This window comes from Lepisosteus oculatus, chromosome 3 (assembly GCF_040954835.1).
Source record: "Lepisosteus oculatus isolate fLepOcu1 chromosome 3, fLepOcu1.hap2, whole genome shotgun sequence".
NCBI classification, from domain to species: domain Eukaryota; kingdom Metazoa; phylum Chordata; class Actinopteri; order Semionotiformes; family Lepisosteidae; genus Lepisosteus; species Lepisosteus oculatus.
The window spans coordinates 24,230,138-24,247,999 of record NC_090698.1 but is presented as its reverse complement, the minus strand read 5'-3'; the positions used below and the strand labels follow the sequence as shown (position 1 = coordinate 24,247,999).

General features: G+C 37.4%; 1 protein-coding gene across 1 annotated transcript in view; it reads right to left on the bottom strand.

Annotated features, from left to right (window-relative positions):
• map1b (microtubule-associated protein 1B) overlaps positions 1 to 14,708 on the bottom strand; it is a 54,096-nt gene extending 39,388 nt beyond the window's left edge. Inside the window, exons 1-2 of the mRNA XM_006627167.3 lie at positions 14,424 to 14,708; positions 4,057 to 4,158 (exon numbers count right to left, since the gene is read on the bottom strand). Coding sequence (XP_006627230.2) covers positions 4,057 to 4,158; positions 14,424 to 14,604 — 283 coding nt within the window. The 5' untranslated portion in view covers positions 14,605 to 14,708. The remainder of the gene's footprint in view (positions 1 to 4,056; positions 4,159 to 14,423) is intronic.
• Between the last annotated feature and the right edge of the window lie 3,154 nt (positions 14,709 to 17,862).

The following is a 17,862-nucleotide window of genomic DNA, read 5'->3' as shown; positions in this document are numbered from 1 at the left end:
GATGGAAACCTCCAAATTAAAAGAACAATCAAAGCTCAACAGAGTGTTCATCTGTACAATTTACTCTACACAAAACCTTTTTATTTCAGTGAATACATATTTTCCATGTAAAATATTTAACTTAGAAATATCAATATATTTTCTGCATTTTTTAAAAACAACTATAAATAAGATTAAAAGAAACTGATTGTTAGCAATCAATCCCAGAAAATCAGCTAAGTTAGAAACTATTAAATTAATAAACAGCATAGTCCAAATCTGCTTAGGAAAAGTATAGTTTGAACAAATAACTCTATCTATTACTGGATAAAGCCATGGTGAAAGGCTTCATGAGTAAAGAGATCTCAGAGATATCATATTATACAGATATAATAAATTATGGTCAAAAAGCCAGTTTCTACCTTCACCTACAGTATATGAACTCCTCTCCTTCTAAGACATAAGAAAAACTATGCTAATATTCAGTCACAGAGATCGTTTAGAAAAAAATGAGTCAGATGCTGATATTGAAGCACTTAGATATACAGATAATTGATTGAGATTTATTTTAAATATGTTTCCAACATCACAATCCTGTGAGCTTTTATTAACTGTATCTAAACTGTGAATTGTTGTCCCTTTGAACCTACAGTACCCAGTATAAGTCAAGAACAAGACAGATGCACAACACTTGAAACAGCTGTCTAATTATGATTTAATAATAGACTGGCCTAAACAGAGTTTATTAAAATATGAATATTGATTTTCATGGTATAGCAATGTAAAAGTCTATTCAATTGACCCATTCTAGATGTGTCTGTAAGATTATACATACATTATGATTAGCTCAAATGAACGTAACAGGTAAATTAGAAATTCACAAAATCAGTTCAATTGTGTTAAAGGCAAGCCTGTCAACAGTGGTCAGCCGATTAGTTATTTTCCTCATGGGTATAGGGTTTTATCCTAAGTAAAATCTTGTCTGACTCTTGAAATGACTTCTGTATAGGTCTCATTAATGATTCGTCATTGTTTCTGGGATTTACATTCAAAGTCACAAAATGTCATATTAATTTGATTGGTGGTTCTAAAAGTCACCTATCCCCTGTGACGATGGGTGTCAAAGAGATTTCAAGATGGCTTATACTGTTCAGAAAATCCTCAAACTTTTTTCCAAATGATAGGAAAATGTAAGAAAAAGCAAAATCATAGAACTGCCCACACGGTATCTCTACAAGAATGATGTACTGTAGCACCTGCTTCTAATCATCCAGAGCAATAGCTTTTTTTTACAAGTATTCAACCTGTATTCAACACAGAAAAAATATGTGAGTGAAGTGACTAAATTCAAAAATTGAGACCTGATTTTTTTTAAATGTAGACACAATTGTCACGGACGTCCAAAGGGACAAACCGTGGGGAGCAGGAAAGCGGAAAAAGACCCATATACGTAGCGGCGAGACAGGAAAAAGGCCCGGGCTCATAGTGCAAAGAGATCAGGAATGCCGTATAGAAACCTATGCCCTCAGGGAGCGGACGTGGGGCGCCCTGGTGCTAGGCGGGTCTCAGGACATCCGAACGTCAATGCTGAGCGAGGACAGAGTGTAAGACCCGGAAATATATAGCCCAAGGGAAAGAGAGGGACAGGAAGGACAGCAGACCAAAAACTAGGGACAGGACAGAGAAGGAGCGCCCTCTGGCTGCAGAGGGCGTGACAGTACCCCCCCCTTCATGGGCGGCTCCCGACGCCCATACAAATAAATAAGCTGCACAGCACAGGGGGGAGGAAAAACCTCATTTAACTGAAAGGAAACCTCCGGGAATCCACGGCTGAGAGCTACCCCTTCCTCCGGGGTATAAACCTTTATTGGGTGGAGGAACGGGGGGTAGAGAAGAGCTCCGGAGACTTAAAACAAAAAAGTACACAACCACAAACACAACAGACAAAAACCTGGGAAAGACCAGGGAGACAAACCACAAAAAAAAAAATAGGAACCAAAAACAGGTAGGAACCAAAGTTCCGAGACACAGAGAGCAGGGGGGACCAAAAAGGAGGGGAAAGCAGGAAGAAAAAAAATCAAAACAAAAGGCAAAAAACAAGAAAAAAAACACACAAAAACCCCGGGGAAAAATACCGCAGACTGGGCAAATGGCACGTTCACATTCTAACGCTGATATCGGAGTGGACAACCTGAGGAAAGCCAGTCCGAAGTCCGCTCACAGACACAGATGCCCGGAGTGATATCCAGCGAAAAGAATGGAGGAACGGCAAATGGGCACGTTCGCATACTAACGCTGATATCGGAGTGGACAACCTGAGGAAAGCCAGACCGAAGCCCGCTCACAGACACAGATGCCCGGAGTGATATCCAGCTAAAGGCATGGAGGAACGGCAGAAAGCCTACCATTCTATCACTTATATCGGAGAGAGCCAGACCAGGAAGAGCAAGGTACGAGAACCCGCTCCAGACACAGAAGCTCGGAGTGATATCCAGTAATAAGAATAGGCAAGCCAGCTCAACATTCAATCACTGATATCGGAGTGATCTACCCGAGGAAAGCCAGGTGCAGGACCCGCTCACAGGCACGGAAGATCGGAGTGATATCCAGTGATTAGAATAGAGGAACTGAAAAAAAAAACAGCCCAGAGAAAAAAAAAACTGCGGCAAGACAAAAAAAAGCGCCGCTCGCGGGGTCAGTAGGTGGCTCAGCATTCTGTCACGGACGTCCAAAGGGACAAACCGTGGGGAGCAGGAGAGCGGAAAAAGACCCATATACGTAGCGGCGAGACGGGAAAAAGGCCCGGGCTCATAGTGCAAAGAGTTCAGGAATGCCGTATAGAAACCTATGCCCTCAGGGAGCGGACGTGGGGCGCCCTGGTGCTAGGCGGGTCTCAGGACATCCGAACGTCAATGCTGAGCGAGGACAGAGTGTAAGACCCGGAAATATATAGCCCAAGGGAAAGAGAAGGACAGTAAGGACAGCAGACCGGAAACTAGGGACAGGACAGAGAAGGAGCGCCCTCTGGCTGCAGAGGGCGTGACAACAATTTACAAGCCAAATTGAAAAGAAAATCTTTCCCTTAAATGTGTTCTACAATTTCAAATCCATTTATTTTCTCCCCATTATTTATTTTTCTAGTTTTTACTTTAAATTGAACTTTTCCACAAAAACTAATGGTAGGGCAAAGTCATATGTGGTTATAATGAAAAAAACAAATGACGGAACAATAAATACATTGGTACAGTGCACAAAACCCACCCACTGTAACTAGGATGCAGAACTGCCAAAGACGTAACACCTCTACATCTTAGATGTCAGGGACATCCAGTACTAGACCCTGATTACCAGTTCTCATCGGACTGATGAGCATGTCTTAGCAGATTCCTTACAATTTACCTAACAACCTGATCTGACCACTTTCTGACTACTGAACATTTATCAACTAAATTGTCAACAATTTCTGCTCCTGGCTGGCAGATGTAAAAAATGTAAATTGTTTAGGTTATGAATGTACAGTAGTAAGAAAGAGCAAATGTATCTGAAACTTGTGATCTCAGATGGGTTGGGACTTTTGATCTTGCAAAAAACAAAAAATAAAGTAAATGGTTAAAAAATGTTTTAAGAAATACTGTATTACTTTTTGTTATCGCCTGCCTTTCGAGCATAAATATATTTACTGCCATTTCAATAAAAAAAAACATAAAATCCAAAACAGTTTATCCAATCACTTAACATCTAAAACCAGAAAGTAACTGAATTCAGCTTAATATGAGTCTATAATTCTTAACATAATTAATTAAAAGTACATCTGTGCATACATATAGACATATTGACTATCCTGGAAGGAGATATGCACCAGACATCTAATTACATTATACAAGGACAGAAATCTGCAAAGAAAAACATTGCACTGCTGTCTAGTAAATGCATTACATATCTGAAATGTGCCATCTGGCAGAGATAAAGGGACGAATAAGACAGCATTATTACCATTCTTCAAAGCAATTATATAAAGAGACAAATGAATTGTTGATTATTGAATTTTAAAGTATTAAATATTTTTCTTACACTTACCTCTGACATCAGGTGAAAACCTTGCAGAGTGACGTGAAACGAAGAGCTTGAGTTCTTGATCTAAATTGCACTCAATGAGATTGGTGTCCCATGAGCGGATTCCTGTAAAACAAACACACACCACACCAACTCAGTGAGATACAGAAGAAATTACGTGTCATGCAATTTATCCACCATGTGGTGATTAAATGCCAACGGAAACAGATTCAATATTTGGGAATCAATGATGAATTCATTTCAGACACACATATTTTATTCTGATAGGCACAATGTCACCTTTCCTATCTCAACCTTTCCTATGCATGGTAGTTGAAGAAAAAAAATATATTTTCCAAATGTGTTTTGTAAAAAAATAGTATTTTATCATCTATGATAACAGAAAGCCAGAAAGACCTGTACTGTATGTGATTCTGTAGCAGAGACTGCAAGACAATTTTGAGATGTCAATAGCCAATAACGTCCTTTTCTAATTATTTCAAAGCAAATGGTACAATATGTGTTACTGTAATTAAGTTATCCATATTTTTACAAATAAGGGAAGAACAAATTCAGATTTATGGGGTACCCAAAATCCTCTGGTAAAAAGGAATCATTTCAAGTATTCATCTCTCTCAAATAAATAAACACATTTTCTACATAAGCTAATTTAAAACATCTATTTTACTATTTCCCTTCCCAAGTTAAACAGCCTGTCCCCTTAATGAAAATATTTTAAAATATATTGATGGCTGGGGATTAACAAGGAAGCAGAATTGTTTGGTATTCATTACATTTTTAAAATCAAAATGAACAAACAACAATTATGCCTAAAATCCCCACTAACTTCCAACATACCATAGCTTCATTGAAGATTTCATTCATCTTTAATTTCCAGTCTTAGTGGTAATCTGCCAATTGCAAGAAAGGTAGTTCTAATGGAAAACTGTCCTACCACATAAATTATGAATACATAAAGAAAAAGATCAACTGCTAATCTCATTCAGCAACCGAAATAATGATTATACATCCTCAAAAACTGTTCTACTAATGTACAACATTGTATTACGTATTCAGATTTTTGAATAAATAAACATTTTTTGATAAAATCTAACACATCAGGACTGAAAATGGTACAGTATTTTGCATTCTCTAATGGATGTTTTTGGATGCATTGGTTACTCAGATGGTAAACACATTTTTGGCTTTATTATTAAGCTGATATACATTACCTCCTGCACTACAAAAAACAGATCTATGATTTACAATTTACTTTTTCAGATTGATTTACAGTATGTCTTTCATCTTTCCATGCTGACTTTCATCTTGTCTTCTCTTTGTAGACCATTCATTGAGCCACAACTTGTTTCAGTCATCATTTTCTTTAAAACCACAAAAATATAGCCTTCAATTTAATATTCACCCAAACCCATGTCTATATAAATATTTTACAATTCTGGCCATCATGCAACCTACAATCTGTGAGCTTCAGGAAAATGTCTTTGTATGTTGGCAATTGTTTCAGTTTTCAGAAAACAACTACATGAGTCACTGGATAATCCCTGCCCTATACTGGTACCACAGACTGTATGTTAAACAAGACATATCAAATAGACAGCACTTTGGTTCTTTCACTCAGGGAGTTGTTTTGATTATTTTTTTAATAAACTATCCTTTAAAATACAAAAGGAATGATGGCTTTTATGGTTCTTATGGAACCAAAATACGGTTTTACTCTTCATTCTGCAGTCCTTCATCAGTTAAACATAATCCAGCAATATCAATTAAAGATATACATATCAAATTATTGCTTATGATTTTGGAGACATGGTATTGGTATTTCTGGTATAATAAAGTACACACTGAGAAGAGTGGCTCAGCTTTCACAAGCAGACAGTCAAGAAATAACAGATACCATCTACCTCCTGCGTGTGACAAAGACAGGCACAAACCTTTATGCGTATTTAGTACTTTTGCAATACTGTACATACTGCACTGTTCAACAGCTTTAGTCAAACCCTAAGGTACTTGACTTAATGAGGGGTAACTACTAGAGGTACAAATTTGGCTGAGGGAATAAAACCTCATTATAGGATGAGATGCCCTTAGCACTGTACAGTAGGAGCTGCTGCAGAAGGGGCAGAAAGGTGAAGAACACTGAGATAGGATGGAGGAGGGGAGCTTGTATTAATATGTAATCAGGTAAGGTCTGTCTGCTCTCCTGAACTTTCATTAGGAACTGCAATTACAAATATAATTATAACACAGCTATAATTCTACTTAATTACAAGTAGAATAATACTGTAGGTGTTCAATAAAAATCCACAAAAGTGTGAATGTCTTCATTACTTTGTTGTAGTTATGTTGAGCCTTACAATATTCCCCTTTCACATACATAAAAATGAAACAGAAATCCAAAATCCAAAGAGAAGGGGGGTATATGGAATACAGAAAATCCAGATAACAGTTGAATTGTTTTTTAAACAAGTTCTAATTGTCTGCTGCATCTTGGTTACCAAGAGTCTCTGTAAATCTTTCCCATTTTGACCATTTTTACAAAAATATGTCGATTCCTGATTCTGTAGTATTTTAGTTTTTGAATAGAGTATCTTAATTTAATTTTGTATTAAATAAATATATAGAACATAACAAAATTAAATACTTCCTCTTTATAAACAGACTTTAATCTGTTGTCTTTCAGCTGCTTCTAGCTGAGAAACTGCTTTATCCATAATTGATGAGAAATTCAGTAAAATAAGGGTCTACCCAAAACCTAATCTCGAGTTCTTTGAAATGCTAGTCCTTCAGTGGGTTATAAATTAAGATTTTTTTAGAATATAAACTTATAGCCCATCATCGATTCTAACACACTGTAAAATACTTTTGATAAAAGGAATCACAGCAAGAAATTACAGTAACCTTATCCTAAATCTTTAGTAGGGTGGTGGGATTTTTGTTTTTATGTGCACAGTGCTTTGTGCTACTGCAGTTGTTTCAAGGTCTTGCTTCAACATATTTTTTTGCTTAATTGGGCAAACATACTGTACTACTTTTCTTCCAGAGGTTAAGCACTGAATATAAAAATACTAATTAAATCTTCCAGCACTGCAGCTCTTTGAGGACTAGAAATTTAGATAATGCAATTGCATTATCTGAAGCAGTAGCTGCTGAGAGATGGAATGCACCTGGTAATTTTAAATTATGACCAAAAAACTTGATTCTGAAGGTCTCCAGCAGCAATGCAAGTTCTGTATACTTTGTTAGGGACATGCCTCTCCTTTGATTATCCTAACAAAGGAAAGCAGTTATGGCTGCCCAGCTCTTATACTAAGAGGTTTGTGTAAATGATGTACAGTACAGCGTTAGTACAGAATGTGATGTTGTACATACAAAGCTCGAGCAAAATGAAAGACTGACGGCTCTGTATTTTCTAAAATAGGGGAGGAAATCTAGACTTGTCAATCAAAAGCCTAGACTCTTCATGGTTTTGGTCATTCCTTAATGTACAGAAACAGATGGCAGGAAACATATGCTACAATTTGTCATTGTAAAAGCAGGTGTTCCACATAAAGCTGATCAAAGATAAGGTTATCAGCCAAAAACTTATTTTAATAATGTCAAAAAGCAACCTGGATGTATTCTTAAGCTAGATACTGAACTAATTTCTTTAAGGCGTGCATTAATATCAAGTGTGTAAAAGTTATTCTGTGTAAATGAACTTCAAAATGGCAAAGGTCCTAATTATGATTCTACTTTATACAATATTTGCAAAGTATGCCATCTGGCAAAAATCATTATTAACTCTGGGTGGTGTACCTGAACAACTTAGTTACTGTAGGTTGGTACTCATATTACTACTGTAGCAGTGTTACTACATTGGGCATTAAGAATATAATATTGACAAATACTGTATAAATAGCACCCTCAAATACATTGTGAAAAATATATAATATACTGAAAATGGCTTCTGAGCTTCCTTTGGTAGTTTATTAACAGTCCTGTCTTTTTTGTCTTTCTTCCTTTACCTTTGAAATAGCCTAAAGACGTATTTTCTGAGTATTTATATGCTTCAGCAGCTGCTCAATCTAACAGAGAATCAATCAGTGGAAAACACTAGTCAAGAGCCAGGATGAAGTATCCATTATGCCATAGCCTGCTGACAAGAGTTGTGCCTTGCTGTAGATGTTGTGGATGAGGCAGGATTTAAATAACATTTATTTTAGATGATTCAGTGCCACAGTGCCAAGACCTTTTCACCTTTTCAGAGATACACCTTTTCATATCATACTTGTATTAAGAATGTGCAATAAAAATCAGCACATAAGGAAGAAGGTTCCCTCCCCGCTTAAGCTTTAAAAATACCTAATAAGCAGTACAAACAGGCCAAGGTTAAAATCTTAAACGGAAGTGAAGAAAATACACCAAAAAACAATGCAGCGCGGTTTTAGAAATTTCATTAAAAACGACATTGCAAAAAGCAGATATTGTCCATTATTACAAATATACAGATCTACAAATATTGGCCATTGGTAATCATTAACATATCAACATTTGTCTAAATTGTTTACTAACCCTGAGTAGTTACACTGAATATATTCAGAAAGACAAAACTAAAGGAATACAAATGTGACAGAAATGTTTGATACAGAAGCAGAATATGCTTAATTACTGGGAACTACAAAAGATTACCAGGAACCTAGACAGATCTGGGAGACCAGGGAAAGCATAGACAAATCCAGAAAGACTAATTTTTGGAGTGGCCAGTTAAAATTCTAGGCTTATGGCCAGTATTGGTTTGGGAGAGCTCCAAGGAAAATGAGTTTTCTACTACAAGTGGAGTTAGGGGCAGTAGCTGTGGCAATCTTCCTTCTGGACCAGAATTTACCAAAAAGAAGCAATGCTTCAGAGCTACAGAATATGCTGTTAAACCAAGGCCCTGACTACAGGTCATTAAAGATCCCACAGCACTTTTTGAAAGAGTAAACTCTAGTGTTCCGCTCAAATTACACTTTTGGCTTGTGTTATCTTGCTCTCATGAAAATGGGCCCTTAATTTAATTGGAGATACAGTGTCTCAATCTTCCACCTGATTTGATATGTAGTGGGACTGCTGGGCACATAATGGCTGCTGCATGTCACCCAGATGGATGCTGCACTTCAACTGATGGATCAAGTGGGTCTCCTCATATACTTAAAGTATTCCAAGATCCATTGGAATGAAAAGAACTATATAATAAATATGCACAAATTATTATTAAACAATAAGCTTTGCTCTGATGAGTAACAAAACCGAGTTTTTTCCCACAAGACTGAGCTATAAATCACAGTAGCTCCATCATGAAATTACTGAACAGATATCAAAAATAAATTATTACAGAATTACAGAAATTTATTGCATTCTATAACTGTGACCAAGGAGGCCAGAGATTAACTCAGATTGAGAAAGACTTTTGCTCATATGTGATATCAGATTCATCATTCAAGTTTCTGTCTCTAAAATTGTTTTGGATTGTAAAAACGATTAACAAAATACTGTCATTGTGATATTTGATATGCTGCAGACTCCTTGTTTCACATATGTTGTGCAGGAGGAACGATTAGTTTTGTCTTTAACTGTGTTCAATGATTCACTTTTACCACGTTAAAATGGTTCTTAACTATATTGCATGTATCTGCATGCATGGCTATTTATACTGATGATGCCAACACTTTAACTTTATTATCCACCATTTTGACCTTCTGTTAAATGCATTAAAGGTTAAAGCACAATTTTAGCCTGAAACACAAGAATGATCTTCCTCTTCCCCTTCGAAGCATAATTGCACAAATAAAATGCAAATTCAATTACTGCATATTGTAATGTATTTAAAATGCACTTTTTGTAACAAACCAGGCTGTTCTGCTCGCTATCAGTATTCTGACACAAATCCATATGAAATAACTTAGCCACCTGCCAATCGCATATTGCTAACTAAATGTGTGTTGTTGATTTCCATTACGTAGTTTATTTGTTACTGGCAGGGGTTTTGATTTAATCCAGATCAACCCAAAGCCAAGACTTTTATGCTGCAAATATTAATTTAAAATGTATTTATATAAAATGTCCCCCTCTACCTCAAACCTTAACAAAGGCATCAAGTTCAGTGCAGAATTAAATACCAAGGTTTGACAGGCAGTCAGCCAATTTACCATCTGACAGGAGGCAGCTGTCGCTACTTATGATCCTTATACTGGACAGCTGCACTCCTCTCTATTTGAACATGAGTTCCCTTTATAGCAGAAGTGTGCGTTAGGAGAGTGGAGTACAAGTGAGACCCCACACTGGAGCCCAGCGAGGAAGCCCAGAGAGAGAGAGAGAGAGAGAGAGAGATCTGACGAATCATCCAGAGCCCTAAATGCAGAGAGAACAGCTCTCTGTGCCAAGGGAGGAAGGCAAAGAGATAAACTAAAGAGCCGAAGTTTAAAGTTGAGGCAGGAAGCAGCTCAAGAAATACAGCAGAAGACTAAAAATATTTTTGCTGAACTTGGGTTTTCCATTTATTTGATGTATAGAAAAAAAGAGCATGTTGGCATGTAGAGAGGTTTCCCTCTGTCACGCTGGCCATATCTTACCAGACAGTAACATAAGGATTTCCCATACTGATCACCTGAGAAGCTTAATGTCCGACCCAGATTCAGCCTTTTCACTTGTTCTATGAGCGTTCACATATTCCCCACCAGCTGTTATCGCTATGGATAATGAAACAATTTGAATCTGCCCTTAACTCATTCACTTCACACCACTTGGGTGTTGGTGTACCTCTACTTCGTTTTGTACTGTTACACCTTCTTCCTCGCTCCCTTATTGTTGTGTCCTGGAAGGTGACATAAGAAACCTGGAGAGCGAGGAATACAATATGGGCTTCCCAAAGAAACATAGTAGCAGCTGCGAACTAGAGCCTGAACTGGAGTTTTTAAAAATTCATGCAAAAATATAAGTAGGACAGATACTTGGGCAAGTTGTCATAAGATTATTAATGTCCGAAAAGACAGGTCCTTGGTTTAACATCTCTGTCACCCACCTCCAATGGTCTAGTGTCCCTGGTCAACATACGGAAGTGTTGGTTTTGAAATTATTGGCCAGAGACAAGAACGCCACCTACTGGCCCACAGACACCATATGCAAAAGCAACCTGGATTTCCTTGGAGGTCTTTCATACAGGTACTGCCAGTGACAAGATACTGACCAAACTCAGCCTTGCTTGGCTTTTAAGATGTGACAAGATTACTTTGCAGTAAAATGGACATGGTTTATGTTTTCTACAAAAGCTCTATTTTCTTTCACCAGGTAAAAGAAACCACCATTTTGATTAGGATGTAAATATATTGTCATAAGTGTTGATTAAAATAAAAACTAAAAAAACTAGTAAGTCCAAATCATATGAAGGTGTGACAATACCAGTAATAGAACTAGTTTTTCATTTTTGAAAACAAGACTATGCCACTATGCTACAAATGCAGTAACATCAAAGTTTTGCAAAAGAAGTTGTGTTTGGTTAATGACAGGAGACTTGTAGGAAAATAATATATTAATCAAATGAAATGTTTTTGGGAGTGTGTGTACAATAGGAAAGGTCATTTGATTCATAAAACAACTATGAAAAGAATGACTATAACAACAAGTGTCTCTTTGTGCAGTAGCAAAACAATGTTTTGACAATGTCCTCAAAATTCCAAATTCTGGCCATTAGGGGGGGTTATCCCGAATCAACAATAGGGCATACAGTACATGAAAAGGTCTTTAGAACATATAATATTAACAACCTTATTTTTATATAAATGTAAAATATATTTTATGTACTTTGGTGACATTTTCATTAGTCCTAAATGTTAATATTTCAGAAAAAAACACTAGAAAGCCACCACAGATGTTGTTGATTCAGTTACCAGCACTGTGTCAAGAATGCCATCAACTTAACTCAAGCCCTAATTCAACTCATTCAAAAGGCTGCATTAGATCTGCCACTTAAAATGTAGGTTTGTTTCTTAATCAGGTTCAATGGCATACAAAGAAAGGATGAGTCATCTTTTGTTATTAAATACAGTGTTGAGGAATGCAATAGTAAAATATCAGACTTCTTCATCTAAAACATGCCATGTTTTCTGATATATCACAGATTTCACTGAACTGGATTTTTGAAAAAGAAATGCTGATAAACATCTGTTTCTAAAAGTATACTGCAATGACTCATTTTCCTAAATTATGACCAGCATATAAAAAATTAATTCCTGGTACATTTATATATTGATAGATTTATATATCCTGGAAAATGAATATATTGTAATCAGTTGAATTAAAAAAATTGTAGTCTTTAGTTTTTATCAGAGGTGAATCAGACATTTAGTAATCTGCTGTGAAAAATAGTTTCACTTTAATTTACTGTTGTAGATATACTGCAGTTGTTGGATACATTTTTACAGCATTAACTTTTGGAAACCATACTGGTCTCTAATTATGTACAGTAATTTCTTTGTTGGGTCTCTATTATTAAAACTCTCATTTTAAAAATCTGAGAAAATTTAAGAACCATAAACTACAGTATGCATCTAATTAAAATTATTCTTAAAACAATTCTGCAGTGTTCTTGCATCTTACCAATCATTTATATTTTGTTAAACAACAGCCCATCTGAATCTACAGCCAAACAGCAGTAGACAGACTGCAGGTTAGGGTTGTGGAATTATAACTGAAGGGTAGTGGGCTCAAATCTCAAGTGAGATACTACTGTTGTATTCTTGAGCGAGGTACTGTACTTCTCCTATGGATGCAAATGTAGGTCGCTGTGAATAAAAGAGTCATCCAGATAAATAAGTAATAATGTCCTTTCTGGAATTTATGCTCTGTGTTTGAGCAGTCTATGACTGCATAGCCTACACAGAGCAATAAAGAAGTAAACCCTTTGCTATACAGTAGGTGAGTCATTAAGTGGTATCTAACCTAGCTGCATACTGTCCCAGACTCCCAGCACAGTACGTCTGGTTATATTTCTATTGCTTTTTTTTCAAAGCAGTCGTGTTTTCTTTGTCTTCTTTTTATTTATGACGGCGCAAATTGCATTTTGTTATTCAGGAATACTGTCAAACTAAAGCTTCTAGCGCTGTCAAGGTGTCAAGGAGACATGCCCTGCCTGTCTGTGGAACGCCCTGTGGCGGAAGAAAGTCCTCAGTGAGTTTCCGTAGGGACCGCACTGCGGACTGAACCACGCCCACATGCCGGTATCGGAGACAAGCCGAAATGCAGGGGATGAATGAATGATGAAGTATTTCACCGTGTGAGGCAGGCGCAGCTGTATGTTTCAATCACCTTCTAATCTTAAGAGTTCATCTTTTATTTTTTTGCATCATATTGAACAGTGTTCCATTATTCAAGTACCTTAAGTGCATCTCAAAAACACAAATGCGTAACACAATAACCACTGAAACACTGTTCAGACTCAGTTTATCTGCAACAAAGGTGAATGATTATTTACAGTACAGCTTTACATTATGAAATGTATTAAAATGCCCAGTACCCATGCATTTGAAATACCCCTGGGACATATTTTACATTCTAATTAGAATAGATTTTCAGAATTTCATTTTAGAAGAAAAATAATGAAAAACGTGACCAAATTAATCATGTTTGTCTGTTATGATAAAAATAGTTCTTAGAATTAAATCCCTCAGAGTATAAAACACATAGAAAACAAACGTAATGTGAAATGAACAATAACGCAATCTTGAAAGGTAGTTCCAATAGGTAATGCGACAAAGAGCTTATTCAACACGAATTTCGGAAAATACTTAGCGACAGAATACTAGAAACAAAATGCTGAATCATGAATGCGCAGCATCAAGTTAGAGTCGTCATTCGCAACATGTACTAGGATGATTCACGCAGTTTTAATTTATTTGAAAGTCTATTCAATTTCATTTTTGATATAATAGCTGGTAGTTGCACATCACCTAACTGGAAAGAATGCACTATAGGCTGATGCCATCTGTTTGATTTGCGGCACCCGCAGATTTACAGTTACCGAAAGGGAGGGGCTGTGCAGCAGTTTTAACAATACAAAGATAAACAATGAAATAATAACGATATTTAAGAGAAAAGTCAATCGCATAAACTGCAAACGGATCCAAACAGAACTATATACTGAAAATTTTATTAGATGCACAGCAGAGGTTTGTTCAAGGTTACACTGAAATTATCTAAAAAGCAGAAATAACCTCTAAATATAATTTAAAAACCATTTTTTGAGGCGAATCTGCCATTTAGGTTGTTGTGTCTTTAGCAACGCGCAATAAAATAATTTACTTTTTTAACTTTTTTTTAGTATATGAAATATTGAATTGCACACACTCCCTTCTTACCTCTTTCTATATCTGCAATGGCACATCTCAGGTGATCCTCGCTAACAATTTCTCCGATAACCACAAGGAGATAGAATTTATTGTCGAGAAACCGGTGAGAAAGGCTTGAAGATGAAGGAGAAGATATCAAATTGCCACTACAAGTAGGCTCGGTGTCTGCCGTTTCTACTAACGACGCCATCCTCAGCCCCCTGTCCTCCTGAATACGAGAACAGAACAGCTACCACCAGACGGGGAGTAAGCTTGGAAGGAGTGGTTCGCTCTTTTTATACCCCAGACGTTGTGTCATGCTTAGGACCCAGGGAGGAGAGAATGCATTGGCAACCACGGTGCTTTTTTTTTTTCAGAACTGATGTCATCTGCAGCGAATCAAACCCCCCGGAAGCAAATACATGAGAGAACTAAAGGGGTATTCAACCCCCAAATACTGAAATATACTGTATACATCTACTTTTCTCCCTTATAATCATTTTCAATATTGGATTGCATATTGTGGTATTGTCATACACTGTAAATGAAGAGGAAAAACAGCAGCTGTAACAGAAGTGGTAGACATGGTTAATGACTGCATTGTTACCCAATTTGTCGGACCACCTATAAGAGGAAAAGCTTGTACTGATCTCCTCTTTTCAGACAATCAAGACAGACTGGGGTAAACTGAAGTGATAGAACCATTAGGAAACTGTGATACAGTATAGTGTGCTTTGGAGTATACCTTGAAACTGTACTTACGAAGTCCACAACCACATCAGATATTTACAATTTCAGGAAAGCAGACTTTGAAGGGATGAGGCAGATCACATAAGAAGTGAAGTGGGGAAGGACAGGTATGGAATCAGTGAAGAATGGATGGAAAAAATGTAAACAGAGTCTCCTTGAAGCACAAAACAGATCCCAAGAGTGTGTAAGACAAAAGCTAATAAATAGTATTCTGAATGGTTAGAAAAATCAATCAGAAAAACTCTAAGGGAAAGGAATGGACTTTATAAAATAATTAAACATCAGGATCCAGTTAAAGACATGGAGCACAAGGAACTGCAAGTACAGATGAAAAGGGATATTAAAAAAGCCAAGAGAGATATTGAAAGGTATTTTGCAATGGAGGCTAAAATAAATAATAAAAAAAATATTTCAGTACTACAACAGCAAAAGAATCATGATGGGAGAGTAAAATGTATCCCAGTAAACTGTTAGTAAATATAGATATTAAAAGATACAGTAAATGGCTGATGTGCTAATTGAGTATTTCATTCAGGTGTTCACTAGGGAAGAAACCAACAACATGGCTACATGACTCAGGCAGAAGAAGAAAACACTTATTTATTAATAAATTGCCAGGCCCTATACTGACATCAGAAACCATTGACACAAGGCCTTTAACAGTCTCTCAAGACCCTGAACTGAAAAATTGTCCAAGTAGTGCCCATCTACAAGACGGGAGGCAAAACTGACCCAAGTAATTGTAGGCCAATAAGACTGACATCTGTCACATGAAAGGTAATGAAAGCAATTATTAAAACTAGAATCTAGATGTTCACCTATAGTAAATAGAAAGAATTCCTAGGTAACAGTCAATGTGGATTTAGTAAAGGTAGGTCTTTCCTAGTTAGAGGTTTTTGAACTAAGAACAACAATAACAGATAAATGCAGAGCAAACAGTGTCTGATACAATGTATGTGGATTTTCAGAATGCTTTTGATAAAGTGCCTAATAAAAGATGAATTCTCAAATTACAGACAGTAGGCCTGATAAGGGGTGAATGCTCAAATATGGGGGATGCACCTGTAATTAGGGGACTACCACAGGGATTTGTACTGAGACCTCTAGTCAGGTTTGCAGATGAAACCAAAACAGAGAACAGCAAACACCGTAGAAGCACAAATGAAGTTCCAAAATGTCAGCAGTGATATCTCTCTGCAATTCGCAACTGGCGACCCACTGAAGCTAAGCAGGTGTAAGCAGGTGTGATGGTAGACCTCCTGGGAAAGCTAAGGCCACTGCTGGAAGTGTAAGGCATGCAGCACTGTTGTAGTTAATGGACCCTATGCGGAGTTCTGCAAATAGGTCAGAAAAGATGTTAACGAGGAAAGTAATCGGTACTACCAACGCCAAATCGCTAGACGATAAATGAAGTCGAGGATGCGCGAGAGAGAAAGGCGAGGCAAGGCGTTCCTGAGGAACTTCCAATACTGAGCAATGAAATGAGGGTAGGAGAGGGTTTAAATCTGTCGGGATGTGGAGGGTGCAGTAACCGTGAGCTGTCCTGATTGGTTAATGGATCTGAGCGTTTGCAGGGATTGCCTGCAGCTAGTGCTTGATTGGGGCAAGACCGTTTGTGTGTAGGGTTATTCAATTACTTTGGGTAGGCTAGATTAGGAAAGTATTACTGTACATTTTTTCTAAATGTATCCTTTGAGATAAGAGATACATAAATTCAGTCTGAATTGGAAAGAGGATCCCATTGGGACAGTTCATTATGGGATAATCACAAAAAGCAACAATGGGTAATTTTCTTTTCACAGTCAATCAGAGGCTAGTTCATTTAGAAAATGCTGCATGTTCCCCATAATTTTCTACAAAAATTAAAATAGCTTTAAGTCTGTTTTGCCTTTTTCCTGTTTTATTATGAAGTATTTTAATATGACAGAGAACTTTGTGCTTTTAAAAAAGTGTAGTACGAGGGTAAAGTGATGTTGGCATATTCCCGGAGTCACAGACTCTCTGTGGTTATTAAAAATCCCAAAAGTAGGGGTGTAACCCCGGCATCCCAGCCAAATTATCCTTGGCCTTTAATGGCCTCCTAATAATCTATGAATTGGCTTCATCACTCTGTTCTTCTCCCCACTGATAGCTGGTGTGTGTTGACCATTCTGGCGCACTATGGCTGCTGTCGCATCATCCAGATGGGGTTGCTCATTGGTGATGGAGTGGAGTTCCCATTACCTGTAAAGCACAGTGGAGTGTCCAGCAATAAATGAGTGTAAGGAATTATTATTATTATTATTATTATTATTATTATTATTATTATTATTATCCAGAAACTGTCACGATCGTTACTCCTCCTCTTAAGGGTGCTCCAGCCCTTCCTCGTTTCCCCCATTGTTTACACCTCTTCCTTATTCCAGCCCCTCTTTAGTTCCACCTTTAAAGCCAGACGCAGCCATTTGCCCGAGGCTTCTCATTGAATCCCATTTCGTGAGAGCCCGGGGTCCAGGAATATCTGTTCCTGATCCCCTGCCCCGCCGGTCCTGACCCGGTTCTGGTTTTTAATTATTTTGGATCCCCTGGTCTTGGACTCTGCCTCCCGTATTGGACTTCCCTTTTGGATTTATGCTTGGATTATTCGCCCCGGACTCACTTCCCCTGGACACCTGTTCACCTTGGACACGCCCCCCTGTCTCCTGCCCCACTCCTGCATGATATTTTTCCCTATTGTTTC